This window comes from Hippocampus comes, unplaced genomic scaffold, assembly GCF_001891065.2.
Source record: "Hippocampus comes isolate QL1 unplaced genomic scaffold, H_comes_QL1_v1.1 scaffold57, whole genome shotgun sequence".
Taxonomy (NCBI): Eukaryota; Metazoa; Chordata; class Actinopteri; order Syngnathiformes; family Syngnathidae; genus Hippocampus; species Hippocampus comes.
Window position 1 is genome coordinate 100,708 of NW_017805039.1, and position 17,270 is coordinate 117,977.

The 17,270-nt window shown below is 41.9% G+C and overlaps 1 protein-coding gene across 2 annotated transcripts in view; it reads left to right on the top strand.

The window, feature by feature from the left end:
* Positions 1–703: 703 nt before the first annotated feature.
* Positions 704–17,270, top strand: part of LOC109512503 (androgen receptor-like) — a 25,466-nt gene continuing 8,899 nt past the window's right edge. For both annotated transcript variants that reach the window (XR_002167548.1, XM_019864306.1), the window contains exons 1-5: positions 704–2,124; positions 7,574–7,725; positions 7,871–7,987; positions 13,053–13,331; positions 14,366–14,510. Coding sequence is in view for 1 of the 2 variants with exons in the window: in XM_019864306.1 (XP_019719865.1) it covers positions 1,145–2,124; positions 7,574–7,725; positions 7,871–7,987; positions 13,053–13,331; positions 14,366–14,510 (1,673 nt within the window). In the remaining variant the exon portion in view is untranslated. The remainder of the gene's footprint in view (positions 2,125–7,573; positions 7,726–7,870; positions 7,988–13,052; positions 13,332–14,365; positions 14,511–17,270) is intronic.

Below are 17,270 nucleotides of genomic sequence, written 5' to 3' on the forward strand. Positions count from 1 at the left end.
CTCCCTAAATATACTTTTCCACGGCTCATGTTACCGGGTGTAACTGACTTATTTTTGCAATGCGTAGTTTTTTTTTTTTTCGTAAATAGGAGTATAGTACAAGTCCTTTTTTTGTCCCTTGAGGTATAAGCTACCCTCGTACTTTTTCAAAGGGTCTCAGGGGGAGCAGACTCTGAATAAGAAGTTTGAGAATGGCATACTTCATTGTGCCAAACATGGGCAGCTGCAGAAATGCTTGTTAAATTACCAAAGTCAAAGACAACAAAGTCTACAAAGGACTGGTGACACTATCTGACTAATTAGAGTCACATGGTTTCAGGGATTTTCCCAAAATAAATGCTCACAAATTCTTCCAATTTCTGCTTCACAATAAACCTCATGCAAACAAATCATTTTTAAACAACACACATTTTCAGGCTGTCAAGCACTTGCCAATCTATCAACTGTCAGTACAAACCCGAAACTAATTCCCAGAAGAGGCAAACAACAGATCAAAGGCGAACTGTGGGAAAAAAAAATGAATATTCTATCGTGGATTCGTTACACTTTCATGTCACACTGAATATAAAGTTAACTAAACACTAGTAACGCCACTTCTTATTGTGTTCAAACCAATTCGCTCAGAAAAACAAAGCTTGTACTACATGTTTGTGTGGGTATTTGGTCAAGTGTCAATAACAGGTAGAAAATCCAGGACACCCGAAAATGCAGAATAAAAGTTCCCCTCCCCTAATAGCAGCCATGGAGACAAGAACACGCTAACTGCCCTGCCCACTCGTGCCACTTTGGAATTACGCAAGAACGCTCAGAGGAGCGCATTTGATCCAAAGGATTGCTTTGTGGCTTTAGCGTGAGTTGCGCGCATCATCAACATTGAATTGAATAAGGACTGTCGTTAATTCCACGCAACTGGTCGTCGTGTTTGTGTGTGCCATTAGTAGTAGACAACAGCAAAGACTTTACTGCTTTCGTCCAGTGAGAGAATTCTGACTCACAATTTTTTAGGAGGTTTCTAGGATCCTCGCACACTTCTTCGGACGCTTCCACAGTCCCGCCGAGCACCGAAAAAAGTTCGCTCTTCGGACTTCTTGAGTGGCCCAAAATAACAGCAACCAAAAAAAAACCCCCACAGTCTCTTTGGGAAATGAGCCAAAGTAGCAGACAGTCATCTTGTAGCACATTATGGCCAGCCGGGGACAAACTAGCGACTGGCGAAGATGTGCCGGAAGAAAGTCGCTTTTTGGCCCAAAACTCCACAGGAGGTGAGACGAGTCGGCTGATGGAAGCTGACAATGAGAACATTTACGGAGCGTATGACAGGGGCAAACAGAGCTGTCGGGACGACCCCCGCTCCATTCCTGCCGGCGCCACCATATCGGAGACAGCCCGTGAACTCTGCAAAGCCGTGTCCGTGTCTCTGGGGCTCCCCGTCGACTCTGCCGACGCCGGTGACGCGGAGCACGCAGCCCCGCAGTGCGCCCCCAAGGACCACCTCCAGGCCACCGGCTGTTTATACCAAGCGGGAGCGACCATCCCCGTCCCCGTCACCAAGTACAGGCGCTCCTCGGTGCAAGAGGAGCGGAACGCGATGTTTCAAAGTCCCGAGACGACGCTGCCTCATCAGCACCTCACTCCGACCTCCTCTTTGGAGTTCACGCTCGGAAGCCCCCCTGACCTAACTTCTAAACAACTTGAGCACATGGCGACCGTTTTCACGCCATCCATGCCGCACGACCACGACTGCGCCGTGGAACCATCGTGCCGAGCCTACAAGCACATGGAGGTGTCTCCAGATTACCGACAAGAAGCCGGTGGATACCAGCTGGAGCAATACGGCGTCAGTGTCAAGTCAGAGGAGCCCAACGAAGCGTCTGAGGAGGAGCAGTGGGGCACCAATTACACCCACGGGGACAGATACAACGCTCAGCTTTGGGGGACGAGGCAGTTCGTGGCGACGGCGCATCCGAGTGGGGTGAATGCGGCGTTCATATGCGAGCCATACGAGAGGAACACCGGACGCACCGAGCAGTGGTACCCCCCGAGTGGGATGTTGATGCCGCCTTACGCCAACTACACCAAGCCCGAAGTTGGACAGTGGGTAGACGTCGCCTACAACGACTCAAGGTAAACATCTGAAATTGCACTTAAAAGTAGACTTTAAAGAAACAACAAAAAAGTGGTATCTACAATGAGCCTAAACACGACTAATGTGACCCATGTGACTTTAATTAATGAAACAATATCGGTCAAAGTTTGAATAAAAATGTCACCTCGGGCAAGTCACTCATTTGATTAAATTTAAATCACCGTTATTGACTGGCTTGGAGAATAACTTGCACTTATGTTGCTAGAATGAGTTGTGTGCCAAATAAGATTTTCTTCCTGGGATGACATTTGCTCAACTTTTTGATGTACAGTACACCCACAGCACAGCGCAAACGGGCATTAATTTAATATTGCATGACATGAAAAGCTCTTTGCCCCCTAAAAAACAATTTTTTTTTTTAAATTGTCAGATTAGTGACGAACTGACCCAGGATCGTGGCAGGGCTCAAGTATTAGCTGTGATCTCCCCTTGCACTTAACCAATCGCAATAAACTGTCTCTCAAACTTAAATAGAATGACATGCTTATTTTTAACCACTTTCTGCTCTGTGTACAAATATTAATTTTGACTGTTTCCCCCAAAACAGGTGCCTCAATTGAACTGAATTGTGCATTTTGGCAAAACTGCTTTATGACAGAACCTATTCCTCATTATCTAAGCATACTTTTTAAGTTAGTGTCAAGCTTTTGAACTTGCCCTAAGTGACAGTTATTTTTTTGGCTTGACATGAAAGTGCTGCATGTGGCGTGCATGTCTGGTTTGGGGGGGGGGCTCTGCGTTAGCATCTTGGCTCAGATCTTTCTCCGTGACAGGTTTTATTTTCTTCAGGGTCTCCATTTTACTCTCAGATTCCAAAAATGTGCATATTTGGATCGACGACTTTGTAAAATTGTGAGTGTTAATGGTTGTTTCTCTCTATGTGCCCTGTGATTGTGTACCGGGCTTGCTTACTCAAAACAAGCTGGGATAGGCTCGAGCTCGCAGCGCGAGGGGTAAAAAGTACATTAATATTTATGGCCACATTTCTAAACAAAACAATAACTCAAAATATATTAAACAGCACGGTGCATTTTTTTTCTCTTTCATAAATAAGAAATGTAAAATTCAGGTTTATACTACAGGAACTTGTTCAGCATACAGCAAGTGATAAATGATGTAATCTGTATCGCACATGAAATTACAGCATGTGGATCTAATCTTAATTGAAGTCCACTGTGTTTTTAACTGAATACCAGAAAAGACTAATGTAAATCTCGAGAATTATGAAGAACAAACACAAACTGTCAACAGAGCTTAGTGGACAGCAGACAGAGGCGACATCCCGTAGATGTCAGCCCTCATGCCTGTGAGCACTGTCTGGTAGTGGTGGCCCTGTTCTAACGCAGCGCAGTAGTTTGAGACCATCCAAATTATACCCAGAGCAAATTACTGAACCGCGTCCATGGCAGTGAAGTCTGCAGCGGCCAAATCAGAAGTGAGGCCCCATGAGGGGAAACAGGTTCAGCTACAACCACATTTTATTCATCTGTGTTGAGTAGAAATTTAACACGATGACATTAGGTCTGCTCTCACTCATCTTGTCCAGCTTTTGTTTGCGTTGATACTGAAAATTGTCACTGTGCAGGTGCCTGACTCCTGACGTGGATTTAAATTAATTTTTTTCCCCAAGATTTTTTTTTTTCCTTTTCACTTTTTTTTGTGTGTAACTGCTGTTGAGAATTTGTGCTCGGAGGTTTGACAGGTTGGTGACCGATTAGACATGACTGGTTCTGTTTTAGTGAAATGCTGTTCAGATGGGCAACATCATCAAAGCACTTCCACTTAGCAAAGACAATACAACAGGTGTATCCAAAAAGTGGCACTTTTGTTTGAAACTGTTACTATGTTGCAGTTTGGTGCCACAGTGCAAGTTGCTTCTATTTTGTCACTCCCTGTAGCTACATGAGAACCCAAAATAGTAGAAACAGCCTGATGCAGTGCAGCCCCGCATGCCGAAAACCCCCGACTGCACCCATGAACGTATTGTTGAATCAACACCTCACTTAAAGTGTCAGTCAACACTGAGAGGGTATACTGTCTCACCTTTCTCAAATTTGTTGGAAGTATATGGGCAATGTTGTTGACTGTTTTCATGGAATATGTTTTTAGTATTGGGTGTTGCATGCGTTTCAACTTGAGTACCATACATTAATTATTCCATTTTAAAAGGCAGCATCACGGCAAGTGGACTAATTTTAATAATTTATTAAAATTAATTACGATTAATAACTTAACCCAAGCCCTCATTTGTTCAAAATACCTCATGCATGACTCCCAGGAATGTCCTCTGACGATGAGAAACCCCACACCAGCTCTCCTTGATCCCAGTTTACTCATTTTCTTCGGTACAATAATCCAAAATGATTTGACACAAATATACTTTTTTTTAAATGATCAAGGATTTACATTCTCATTTCTCTAAATACTGTGTACAATGATGTCACTGTCTCATGCTGCAGCCCAACGAAATGGAAGGAATTGTAAATAAATAAATGCCTATTTTCATGTCCGTACATTAATCAAACTGCACTTCTCATCAACAGCAGGTCCAGTAAAACTATTACCGTTTCCCGGCATTTGGAGACTAAACGTGTCACGAGAAAGTACTTGTACGTGCTGATTCAGGCAATCGGAGCGTCGCGATCGTTTTGTCAGCAGATGATCGGAGGATGTGTTCTGTCCGTAGACGCATAGCGCGCTGTTCGCCTTTCTTTCATGCTGTACGTGATGTACGGTCAGCGGATTGGGATCTTGACGTGCCTTTGGTTGAATTACATTTTCACCTGTCAACTTCAAGACAAATTTGTGATTTTTATTCCTTTTCTTTTAATGTTATACACGTTTAAAGGTGGTTGTAAGAGTGTTTAACGGCACAGCTTGGCAGAGTTGAAGACCAAATTGCGAGGACGAGCAGGGCAAGAGTGCTCTCCAAAAAAGAATTTAATTTCAAAAGAATAAAAAGGCAAACAAGGTACTCTCAGCAATCAAAACTAAATTAACTACGTTTGCTTATGAGATTCAAAATAACCAAAACTCAGAATCTATTAACTACAAAAAGAAATAGGTCATGACTGTGGGAAATGGGAAAACAGGACTCACAAAAACAGGAGCTGAAGCAGCAAACCCAAACAACGAACCGTCAATGACTGAAAAAACCCAAAAGGGAACTAAAGGAATACCTGGGCAAGACACGAGTGGCTGAGGCAGCTGATAGGTAGAAATAAGGACTGACCACAACGGGTGGACACACAAAAACCTAACGAGAGAGACATGGGGAAAAAAAAAATAAAATCCAGCCAGAACCAAATCGACAAAAACATGACATTTAAAGATCTTCAACTGTTTTTCTTTTTTCTTTTTTTTTAAGTGCTGTAAAAGCCTAGGGTGCATTTCTGCAATCGCAGATTTCAATTGTGGTGGGGGTGTTCTGGGATGTAACACACCGCGCTGGAGGGATGAACCAACAACACAACAGTAGAAAGCATAGATGACCTCATTGGTGAGGTCATAGAGCTGAGTTTAAAGACATGGCGGTGAATGGGAGCCCTGCAGGAAACAGTTCAGGGCACCTTTCCTTTTCACCCTGTACAACTGATGTACACCTCTCCCCACTGTCACTTGTAGATGTTTTCGAAAAGGAGACTAGGCTACAAAACCGTAACACCGCTGTACCAAAAAAAAAAAAAAAAATGGCCAGAGCAGACTCTCATGGGAGGAGGCTCAGCACAAAGGAGGACCTCATGAGATCTACTTTTATGACTCCATCACAGCAGCCATCTTTCAGAGAGTGCTCTGCTGGGGAAGCAAGCTCTCACCTCCTGGCAATAGACACATTGGCAGGCTGATTAAGAAGGCCGGCTCTATTCTCAAGTGTCCCTCAAGTCAGTGCATGTGGTGGGCGGTTAGGGGAATGATAGTAAAATAAACTCTGATGGACAATGACCCTGACCCCCAATACAGGACATTATCAAAGCACTCCGACACTCCAAATGTGAGGCGACTGTATTTTTTGCGATCATATTAAAGCGACACCAACTACCCAGGAACCTCACTGTCAGTTGTCAACTTTGAAGCCTTCGTACTGCATCTGTGGTAAACTGTCCATCCAGGTCTTCACTCACAATTACAAACACAATCCCAGCCAAAATAAACAAAGTAGCAGCTTCCTGGTGCCACATGGCTTTAATTTCTGTTGACGTTGATGTTAAGTTGGTGTTTGTACTAATGTATTGTATTTTAAGATAAGCACAATTATCACAAATGGGTTGGAACGGTTTCCTGTATCATTTGCAATTACGTGCAGCTGCCTTTGTTAATGTATGCCCTCTTACGATCTGCCACAGTGATTTTAGCTGGCACTTTTAACCTGAATGGCGCTTCCACTATTTGCAGGCTTTACACCTTCACTCGTTCCCCATTTTATTCGCCGGAGTCAAACTGATGTCTTGTGTAAATGTCCCCCCGCCCCCGCTCACTCTGCCCTTGTCTTTTACTTTGAACCTTGTGTCCGAGTCGTCGTCATGTCTGGGTATTTTTCCCCATCTCTGTCTGCGCAAAGGCTGACGCTGGTCGCATCCTGCCACGCCTTTCCCCCCTCCACCACCCCCACCCATCCCGTCAGCTCCGTGGCTGCACAAATATTTCCCACACCGTCCCCAGTCGCAAAAGCACACAGCTAGGGGCTGTCGATTTATTACACGACGTGAACACCTATAACTCAACCGGTTATAACATCCTCAGTGCTTGCACATGCTTTGTATTACAGGTTTAAAGTCCAGCTTTACTTCTCTTAAATTTAAGATAGCTACGGTAGATAACTGTGTCCCAGACATTTATTTGAAGCAGAAAGCTACAGTATTTTGACTGGAGGCCTTAATTTCAACAAACGCTCTGGTAAAGACTGAATACCAAACGGTGCCCAAGTGAGATGAATTGTACCTCCAAGTGGAAACTAAATAATTTTAAAAAGGCATTTACAACTTTTTGATACGTATGATTATGCAGGCCAGTCAATGTACATTATAATAAATTTTGTGGGATTAACGTTTGTATATTTAAAAAAAAACTGCAAGCGTCATACACAGCATTGAGGTAAAAACAACAAATCAACATAATCCAGGCATGTAAAGTTAACTGTGTATTTAAAAAAAAAAAAAAAAAAAAAAACACCAAATAGAAATAGTCAAACAAAAAGTGAAGCAATAAAAGCCAACATCTCAAATTATGTTAAAAGCCATACAGAGACATGGCGGTATCCTAATAAATTGAAGAGTGGCAAGAGGATACAATGTAGTCATCAATGAACACGTTAGCTTGGAAAGAGTTCTGAATATGCAGTAGTTAGATCCATTTGATTATATTGGGTTACCCAGTGTTGTGATATTAATGAGTGTACATACGTTTTTTTTCTTCTGTGGCGGACCGAAGGTTTGAGACTGGCAGAGAGCATATGATCCCCATGGAGTTCTTCTACCCGCCACAGAGAGCTTGTCTGATCTGTTCGGACGAGGCATCCGGGTGCCATTATGGCGCACTCACCTGCGGCAGCTGCAAGGTTTTCTTCAAAAGAGCAGCAGAAGGTAAACAAGAGTTAGAAATGAGTCCCGGCGGGTTGAACACACATTCACACACACCTTTTACTTTAACTCAAATGACACATTCGATATTGCCCCTTGCTTTCATTGCTGACCTAAACGTGATATCTGCTCTCCTCTTTATCCGAAGGCAAGCAGAAATACTTGTGCGCGAGCAAGAATGACTGCACCATTGACAAACTGAGGAGAAAAAACTGTCCATCTTGTCGGCTGAAGAAGTGCTTTGAAGCTGGGATGACTCTTGGAGGTAGGGTAGACGAAAATACTATCTTAAAAAAAAAAAAAAAAAACTTTCAAAGAAAACTGCCAGATAGTGGTGGATTGGATCCTTCTAGTCCTCAGCGTTACACTGTACGTAAGTAAAACTGTTCTCTTCGTAAGAGGGCGACAGACCGGCTTTCACAATGATAAACAATATGCCGGATCCACAGCCCCGTGTGTGGGCCTTGAAAGATGCAGAAACTGGTTCAGTTTATCGTGAATACTACTTTTAACACACAAACAAATATATGGGTCATTTTTACATCGTTTTATCAATAACAAAAAGACATGGCCCACTTCATTTCCTTTTGAAAATCAATTAATTTGACTGGAGTATTTGATTTATTGGCAGTCATCGGCCAAAAGATGAAAATTGATTATCTATTTATATAAAAGACTGTTGATGCCAATTGTCTTTACCGTTAGATTTCCAAACATGTTTGTATACATGGCATTTTGCTACTACTGCAGAAATTTTATTTTATTTTTTTCTTTTTACAAATGGTCTCCGTTTGACACTGAGGCTTTCTATACTGTTACTGCCACTGGAGCGAGACTCGTTATGATGTTGCAATACACCAGAGGGGGTCAGTCTGGGAGCTGAAGTGTCAGGGTACATAATTTGCTCTGTCAGTCAGGATTGCCCTTACTTTCAAAGCCTAAAATTTGAAATCATCAATAACTTTTTGAAACTAGCACTTTCAAGTGTGGCCGTTTCACCACGAGGAGACAATTTACCCACATAAAAACCAAGGTGGCATCAAAGCAAAAAATGCTCAATAATTCATCCGTTTTACGAGTGTCGTAATTGTCGATCAAATGATAGGAAAATGACCCAAATGCAAATGATCATGTTATTTAATGTAAAAATGCTCATTAATTCTTAACTCTTCTATTAGTAATCACAAGCATGTTCTGAATTCAGTTGCCGTTTTAATGAATGGTAATAAGCTTCGGTGCACTGCCTGAACAAAACACATTACGGGTAAGGCGAAGTTGTAAAAGTACGAGTGCTTTGCCAAGAAAGACCGAGCACTTTAGTCTTTGCCCACGGCACATCCTCGACAACTCTTCAATTGCGGCATCATCACAATAGGGGATGTTATTGATAATCAAGCCCCCTGACTGAGCCGCCGTGCAATTTAGACCTATTTCATTCACTTCCCCTTACCGTCAGCTACATCTGCTTGTCATATTAGGCTGTAAGAATTGACAAGTAGTGGACTAATTTTGGCCTTGTGTTCAATTTCCACTCCCCTCCATTTCCTCATTCTGTTTACGGTGAAAATGGTACGCCAGGCACAAAGCTGACATGAGACATGCGAATTAAAGCAGCAGACATGCCGGTAATTTGGCCACTAGTCAGTGACTAACCCGCGGAGCAAAAATGCCTCCTAATGCAGTGATTGGTCATAAAAAGGCACACCTTTTCTAGTTGGGGCTGGAAAAAGGCTCCTTTTTTGCGCATGTTCTCATCATAAATGTGTCATTCACTTGCGGCATGTCACAGCACCATTTAGACACATTTTGTGGAGATTCAGAGGCCAAAATATAAGACATTTTCCCATTTTTATTATCCTCCTAAAAAGTATGTACGTGTTAGTCGTTACATTTATTTTTGTCATCTAAAATGTAACAAAAAAAAAATTAAGATGGGAAGATTTGGTTTCTCTATCTGAAAAACAGATTTTTTTTTTCCTTTTAATGCAAAAGTAACGGTTGTATTTTCCAGAAACAAAGAAAAAGGAAATTAGGAGATGCAATATTTTTTCATTTTGCACTAAAAGAAACAACTCTTCGGTAATGCATATTTTCTTTTGAACAAATAATTTGCACTTAACAGTGCGGCTCAATGAGAACAAAACAGAATAAATTTTGATGTGCAGCTGCGAAAGGATAACAGGATAAAGTGATTAATTTTTGACTGTGATCCAGATTTGGACTTGTTTCATCATTCTGGTGCAAATTAGCATTGTTCGGGCATGGTGAAGGTCAGCACTCTACTTGAGTGCCTGTTACTAGTTCATCGTGGAATAGTACATGTAGTACATGTAGTTGTTTCATTTTTAAGACACAATTTTATTTCTTTCAGTTCTGGAAAGTCTTTAAAGGGAGGAAAACGGCAGTTAATTTTATGAATTTTGTTCAGTTTGGCATCTGCTCAAGTATCATTTCAAAGGTTCCATTTTTGATGAAATGAATTCCTTATTATTCCTGGAATGTTAATTATTTCCTCAAATAAGACCGAAGCAGCTTTTTTTTTTTTTTTTTAATAGTGCAAGAGCAGGATGCAGCTCTTGCAAGCTGTCGTCATTCACCGACCGTCCCGCGGTGATATTTAGAGCTCTTCATCTGACGGATGAATAGGGGGAAAAAAAAAAAATTTAATGAAGGTGCACACAAGACAGCTCATCTCCTTGTATGGCTTCGAACCAAGTTCGAGCGAATTTATCTGTCAATGTATCAGCATGGCATAGGAGGCATCATGAGTCCTGCCACTAGCTTTTCAAATGTAAAAATTTGGCTATTCACATCACGAGCAAAGCTCGGAGCTGGTCACGGGCCCAATGCTTTTGTACACTACAAAATTTGAAAACAACCCGATTGAAGGCTTTATTGGCGCTTGAAACATTGCTGAATCCACTCATTGGATGTCTTGTGTTTATGTTGGCTTCAAGTTGAAGGGGGGGGGGGATTCGGGGGGGACACTAAGGTTAGTTCAACAGAACCTGTTTACATGTACAACGAAAGGATCAAGGCCACGCCTGACAATCCCCAGCGGTAACTTTTAATTAAGCATTTTTATTTGATGTTTGTCATGGGATCAAAATTTAGATAGCTTAGCCTCGCAAATGACACTCCTATATAATCTGCAATTTGCTCTCACCTCCACCTCGTTTGAGGCTAGCTTACGGTGTGTCTAAAATCGGCAATTCAATATTGAGCTAAGTGAGCCGCAAAGCGAAGTGGCAGTTTTAATAAGAGTCTCTCCACAGAAGCTGCGAGAGGCAACCGCGAGACAATTAACGTTCACCGTCAGTCAGCAAGGCAGGAAAATTCACCACCGAAATGATTTTGACCCGTATACGACTATTCAATGTCCTCAAACAGGAACTTCCATTCTGGCGGAATGCTTCGAGAACGCCACAAGGAAGGAAACGCAAACATACATTTTTGATGCGGCTGTTTTCCTCCCATTCTTTTAACGTCCACAATAAGCACGTAAAGCCAGAAAGCTTCGGTTATTTTTATTTTTTTTGTCTGTCGACAGTCTCTCATGAATATGATGCATCTTAAAAATACCTTGTGCGATTCTTCTCACTTTTGAGAGATACATCTTGAATTAATTTAAGAACTGCAGCAAAGTGTTTGAGCTTGTACTGTGATCATTTGCGAAAAGAAATAATTAAACACATGAGCAATCCCACCGTGAAAAAAAAAGTTTAAGTCTTTGGAATTTCCCGGATTTTTGCATAAATCGGTCAGAAAATGTGGTCTGATCACCAGCTAAGTCCCAACAATAGACAAACGCCGCACAATTATGTTTCCATGTTTGGACTCAACACAACACACATCATGTCACAGCAACAGTGCATGGTGAAAACAGAATTTGAACCTTTGGATTTAATAACTGGTTAGGCTTCCTTTGGTGGCAAGAACCGCAACCGAGCATTTTGTGTACTTGCAGATCAGAACTGCACATTGGTCAGGAGGAATTTTGGACCATTTCATTTTACACGACTGTTTCAGTTCATCAATATTTATGCGGGTTCATGCCACCAGTGAGTTAAGGTCAGGACTGGACCACACCGGAAAGCGCATATTCTGTTGGCGCCATACCCTTGGTGATTTACGTCCAGGCCCTGAAGCAGTAAAGCGGTCCGTTAGCATCACCGCTCCAGGATTTAAGAGTGCTAACTTTACTATCAGACCTAGTCAGCATTTTACCTTGGACTGATGAACCGCAAGCCTCTTGAAGATACGTTTGTGGCCCCATCACACTGACAAGTTAACGTTTTGTATGGTATTTTGAGAACTCTTTTGTACAAGGCATGATTCTCATCGGGCAGCGCTTCTGGAGAATATAAAATGTTCTAATACTAATCATCTGAAATAATATCGCTGTTCATCAAACAGTAACATAACCAAACTACAGCCCTATTTCAAATAAATTACTGGTACCCTCTGTTGTTAAGGGGAAAAAAAATCCACTATTTTAAGAGACCATTCTTTGAGGAGAACCCTTTGCTCTTTGTTTGGTATGACCAAGGGACTTTCTTGAACAGCCATAAACCTTAAAAGTTAAGAGCAACAAAAACATTAGTGGATTCTACTTCACCAAAGCACGTGTCACTTGGTCTATCAGTGTAGATTGTCAGATACAACATCTGTCACAGGTCGGCGAGTGCACCTTTTTCCTCCTCGCCCTTTCTCAATTTCCCCAATGCACTTTTTCCATTCCACATCTCTCAATTTCACTGTGCCTTTTAGTGGAGGATGAATACCAAATGTAATGCAAATGGCCATGATTTACCGAGTTGTGTGCTTCAAACATGTCTTTCCAACCGTGCAATACCTTCTCGGTAGGAAAGAATTAAAAAAAAGAAGCCAGAGAGAGAGAGAGAGAGAGGAAAAAAAAAGCTATCCCTCATACAAGATGACTGCGGACCTTTCCACCAGATGAGACTCATCTGTTCAATATGACTCAAAAGTTTAAGAGATTAGAAGATTAGTCTTGGTATTGTTCGCTAAAATAGTTTCTTTTAATAGGGTTTAAAAAAATACACACACTGGATGCATTAAGCATGTTTAAATTGATTTCAAAAGTGGGATGACTTGAATTAACAGAACTGCAGTCATCACTCAAAGCTTTTTAGAATAATGGAATAGAAACAAAAATTATTGTCCAATTGGGATGAATCTTTTTTTTTTTAAATTTGAAAGGCTGTCTAATCCATCATTTCAAGCACTATCTCTTTATCCTGTATGTAAACCACAATTGAGCCAACATAAAACTGACACTGCATTTGTTTTTTTCCCCCCTTTGATAGCACGCAAACTGAAAAAAATTGGACAACCCAAAAATGCCACAGAGGATCGTCCTGTGAATAATAAAACAGAGATTATCCAAAATCTCACCCCTATGCCGATCCTGAATGCCAACTCCCAATTGGTCTTCCTGAACATCTTGGAGTCCATCGAGCCGGAGATGGTGAATGCCGGCTACGATTATGGCCAGCCTGACACAGCAGCCACTCTGCTCACCAGCCTCAACGAGCTTGGAGAAAGACAACTGGTCAAAGTGGTCAAATGGGCAAAAGGACTCCCAGGTAAGAAATTTGGTTTCAAGTCTTTTCAAATCGAGTTTTTGAAGATATTAGCAATGGTGTCAAATCCAGGACCAGATAGTCACAACACTGCCACAGTTGGGCTGGAGTCACAGGTGCTCCCGAGGAGCTCGTTTAGCCGCTGGTTGAGTGGAAGCACCTGTGGCTAAAGCCAAATGAGGCAAGGCTTTTTTTTTTTTTTTTTAACTTTGTGGACCTGCATATGACGCCTGTGAGTTGAAAATAATTCATATTTTTTTCTGGCTAGTCCGTGTTGGCATTAATCTCACTACAATTGTTAGAAATGAATGAAAGAAAGAATGCTCTGTGGTCCACAAGATAATATTTGGATGGAGAAATGCTTTTACATTTTTTGGGCATGAAAGCATGAACAGTTAAAAATTATCACGAAAAAAATAAAAAATTAAAACATTGTCTATTGGTTCTGACAGAATTTCAAAACCACATGGCAAAACAAAAACAATGAAAAAGTAGTGACCCTAAAATTGATCTATGGGGAATCCTACAGGGTATTTGAAGGAAATGCCGACACATTGAATTAATTTCTTTTTTCTAGATCATCCAAAATAAACATCCATCCATCCATTTTTTGATCCGCTTATCCTCACAACGGTCGCGGGGGGTGGTGCAGCCTATCCCAGCCGTCTTCGGGCAGTAGGCTTGGGACCACCCTGAACCGGTTGCCAGCCAATCGCAGGGCACACACACAGACGAACAACCATCCACGCACACACTCACACCGAGGGACAATTTAGAGTGTTCAATCAGCTTGCCATGCATGTGTTTGGAATGTGGGAGGAAACCGGAGTACCCGGAGAAAACCCACGCAGGCCCGGGGAGAACATGCAAACTCCACACAGGGAGGCCGGAGCTGGAATCGAACCCGGTACCTCTGCACTGTGAGGTCGACGCGCTAACCACTGGACCACCGGGCCTCCCCAAGATAAACAATGTTTTTGAATTTTAACTTTTAAACATGTTCAGGCAGTTTAAAATTGCTGATGTTATCACCGTAGGTTTTAGGACTCTACATGTGGATGACCAAATGACTGTCATCCAGAATTCGTGGATGACTGTGATGGTGTTTGCCTTGGGGTGGCGGTCTTACAAGAACGCCAACGCGAGGATGCTGTACTTTGCGCCTGATCTCGTCTTCAATGAGTAAAGTATCAAATTCAATTGACGCATTATCACACCAGTTTCTTGCTGGCTCATGTCTTTTCCACTCACTTGTTCAAAACGCCCTGCTTTTGTAGAATCACCCCCAGAAAATTAGATTTTTTTGGGAGGTGGGGGTGGGGGTTCCATTAACGACAAATAGTTGCATGCTTTTCAGCCTTGTCCCTTCATTACTATGGGATTAAAGTGAGGAACATTCGTTCTCATCATTCAAACTGATGGCTCTGCTGAGTGAAACAGATTCAGATGAGAATATTGGTTATCACAGACAGCAGGGCGACCCGTGTAAAGAAGTCTAATGCTTACAATAGGTAAGAACGTATTCATATCTAGAAGGTATTTTCTCACCTAAGTGTGATGAAAAATAGTGTATGCCCACTGATTAATCACATTGTTTATTTTAAAGCATTAATTGCATTGTTGTTAATTGTAGGTTATAATAATAATAATAATAATAATAATAATAATAATATAAATCGAGAGTGTGAAGGTGATATTATTTATAAGACTGTGGTGCAAAAGCACAAATTGTATTTCCATTAGTCTGCTATTTAACTTCCCCCTTTTCCAGTTTGCACTCCTCAAACGTGACACCACACACTGCAATTATGCAAAGCAGCAACAAAAAGTGTTTGACAAAGAGAGTGTATAGATGAGTTTGGGCTGGCAGCTTGCGCCAACATTCTAAAAAACAAAGCGCAAAAAGGTCCTGCTGAAATGATTAAAGATGTGTAATGAGGCACTTTTATTTTTGTTTAAAGACACTAATGCATTTCGGTCATTTTCTCTGCTTATTTTAACAGGTAAAAGGTTGTAGGTGTTTTTTTTTTGTTTTTTTTTAAGGGGAGGGAGGTTAGATATAGATAAACCATGCATAATTCAACCCTACAAAAAATAATAGATTTTTTTTAATCATGATCCCAGTTTTTAGCCGTCTGTATATTTAAAGAGTTGTGGCACTGTGTGAGTGTCTATTTTACAAATCCAAAAGCTTTCCATTCATTTGTTTTCATATACCGCCTGCCCTTTTCAAGGTTTGCGGGTGAGTTGTCTCCCAACTGATTTTTGGCGAGAAGTGTGGTACATCTGGTCACAGACTGCTCACCTCTCAACTGCAGGGCACAAAAGACACTATTCACATTCATACCTACCTACTTTAGTCTAATCAACCAAAATATTTTTGGGAAGTGGGAGGAAGCCAGAGTACCGGAAGAAAAAAAAATTGCACGCACCAAGATAACATGCAAACTGTACACTAGAAGGTCTGAACTGAGATTCAAACCCAGAGCCTCACACCTGGGAGATAGACATGCTAACCAGTAGTCCACGGTGCTGCCACATTTTTTTTCCTAACACAAAAGCCACATTTTCCACATCTCATTTGGAGATACTCATTGCAAACAAGTAACTTTTCTTTGGGAACCAATCCAGGGAGTAGCCTGCCTCTTGGCCAAAGGACGCGACGATAGGCTCCGGCGCAACCGGTAACCCTTAAGAGGGATAGAAAATTGGCTGGATATTGCGCATGAAAATGTGTCCTACAGGCGTTCAAATGATATTTCCAACAAAGTTCTTGTGACTACATTAGGCTCTACTTAAACAGTTGCAAGTTGTGAAAATTACATTTAAGAGTAAATTTAAGTCACCAAGTTCAGCATCAGGATAGAAGACCAATTACTCAGTTGTTCTTCAAGATGTGGTGGATTATCAGATCCAAATTGGAGAAGTGAATTACGGCTGGTGGTGACCGTGTAATTCAGAAACGGTGGGTAATTTGAGCTATTTGAAAGAAATGGGAGCGCTAAGTGTTAATGGACCAAAGTGCTCCCTGTCACTTGGCTGCTTACTGTCTCTTGCCAAGCCATGCCTCGACAAAAAAGCTGGCACAGTCCATTGTCACGAGACACCAAATTCAGCGGGGATTGAATAATTGTTGGGCTTTTTCATCGAAAGCGATGTGGAGGCGTAGCGCACCTTGAGCTCCCGATCGCGTCGAAGCTTCAGCCGATTCGTTGCGCGTCTTGCGCCGACTGCACTCTTCTAATTGTCGCGAAGAGATTGGGCTGCACATGAAAGACGAGCTGTCGCAGGTGGGAAGAGATCTGGAAAATGAGAATGAGTTGGAGCGGGGCAGCATTAGTGGAGTCTAATCAGTTTGGTAGCATTTCACTGTCACGTCTCTTTACAGTCACATCACGTTTCATGAAAAAGTACTGGAGTTTCTTCAAAATGGCCTTTGCTCCAATTCACACTGTTCCCCATTAATTATTAGAAAACAACCTCAAATAGGCGCTTCCTCCCCCCCCCCCCACAAAAAAATTTAATACCACGAAATGTCTGTAACTATGAACAGTTGTCACGGTTTAACACATTTGGCATCTGTGCAGCTGAAGCTTAAACACTGTATAACGTTAGCATGAGCAGTCAGGCGTGTCAATCTAAACACTCAGTCACTGCGCTGTCAACACTACATTTTGTTCGTGTAACACAGGGGCCCCCAACCTTTTTTGCCCCACGGACCGGTTTATGTCAGACAATATTTTCAGGGACCGGCATTTAAGGTGTGGCGGAAATAATACAACAAAATAATATGGTATGAGCTGCATGAAAACTGTGGCGTTTTCGAAATATAATCAAAAACACAAGGAGCGTCTAATCTGGCCGCAACACTCCGATCGCTATGGCAATGTTTAATGCCTTCAAAATACGATACAACGCAAATTCAAAGTGCATGAAAATGAC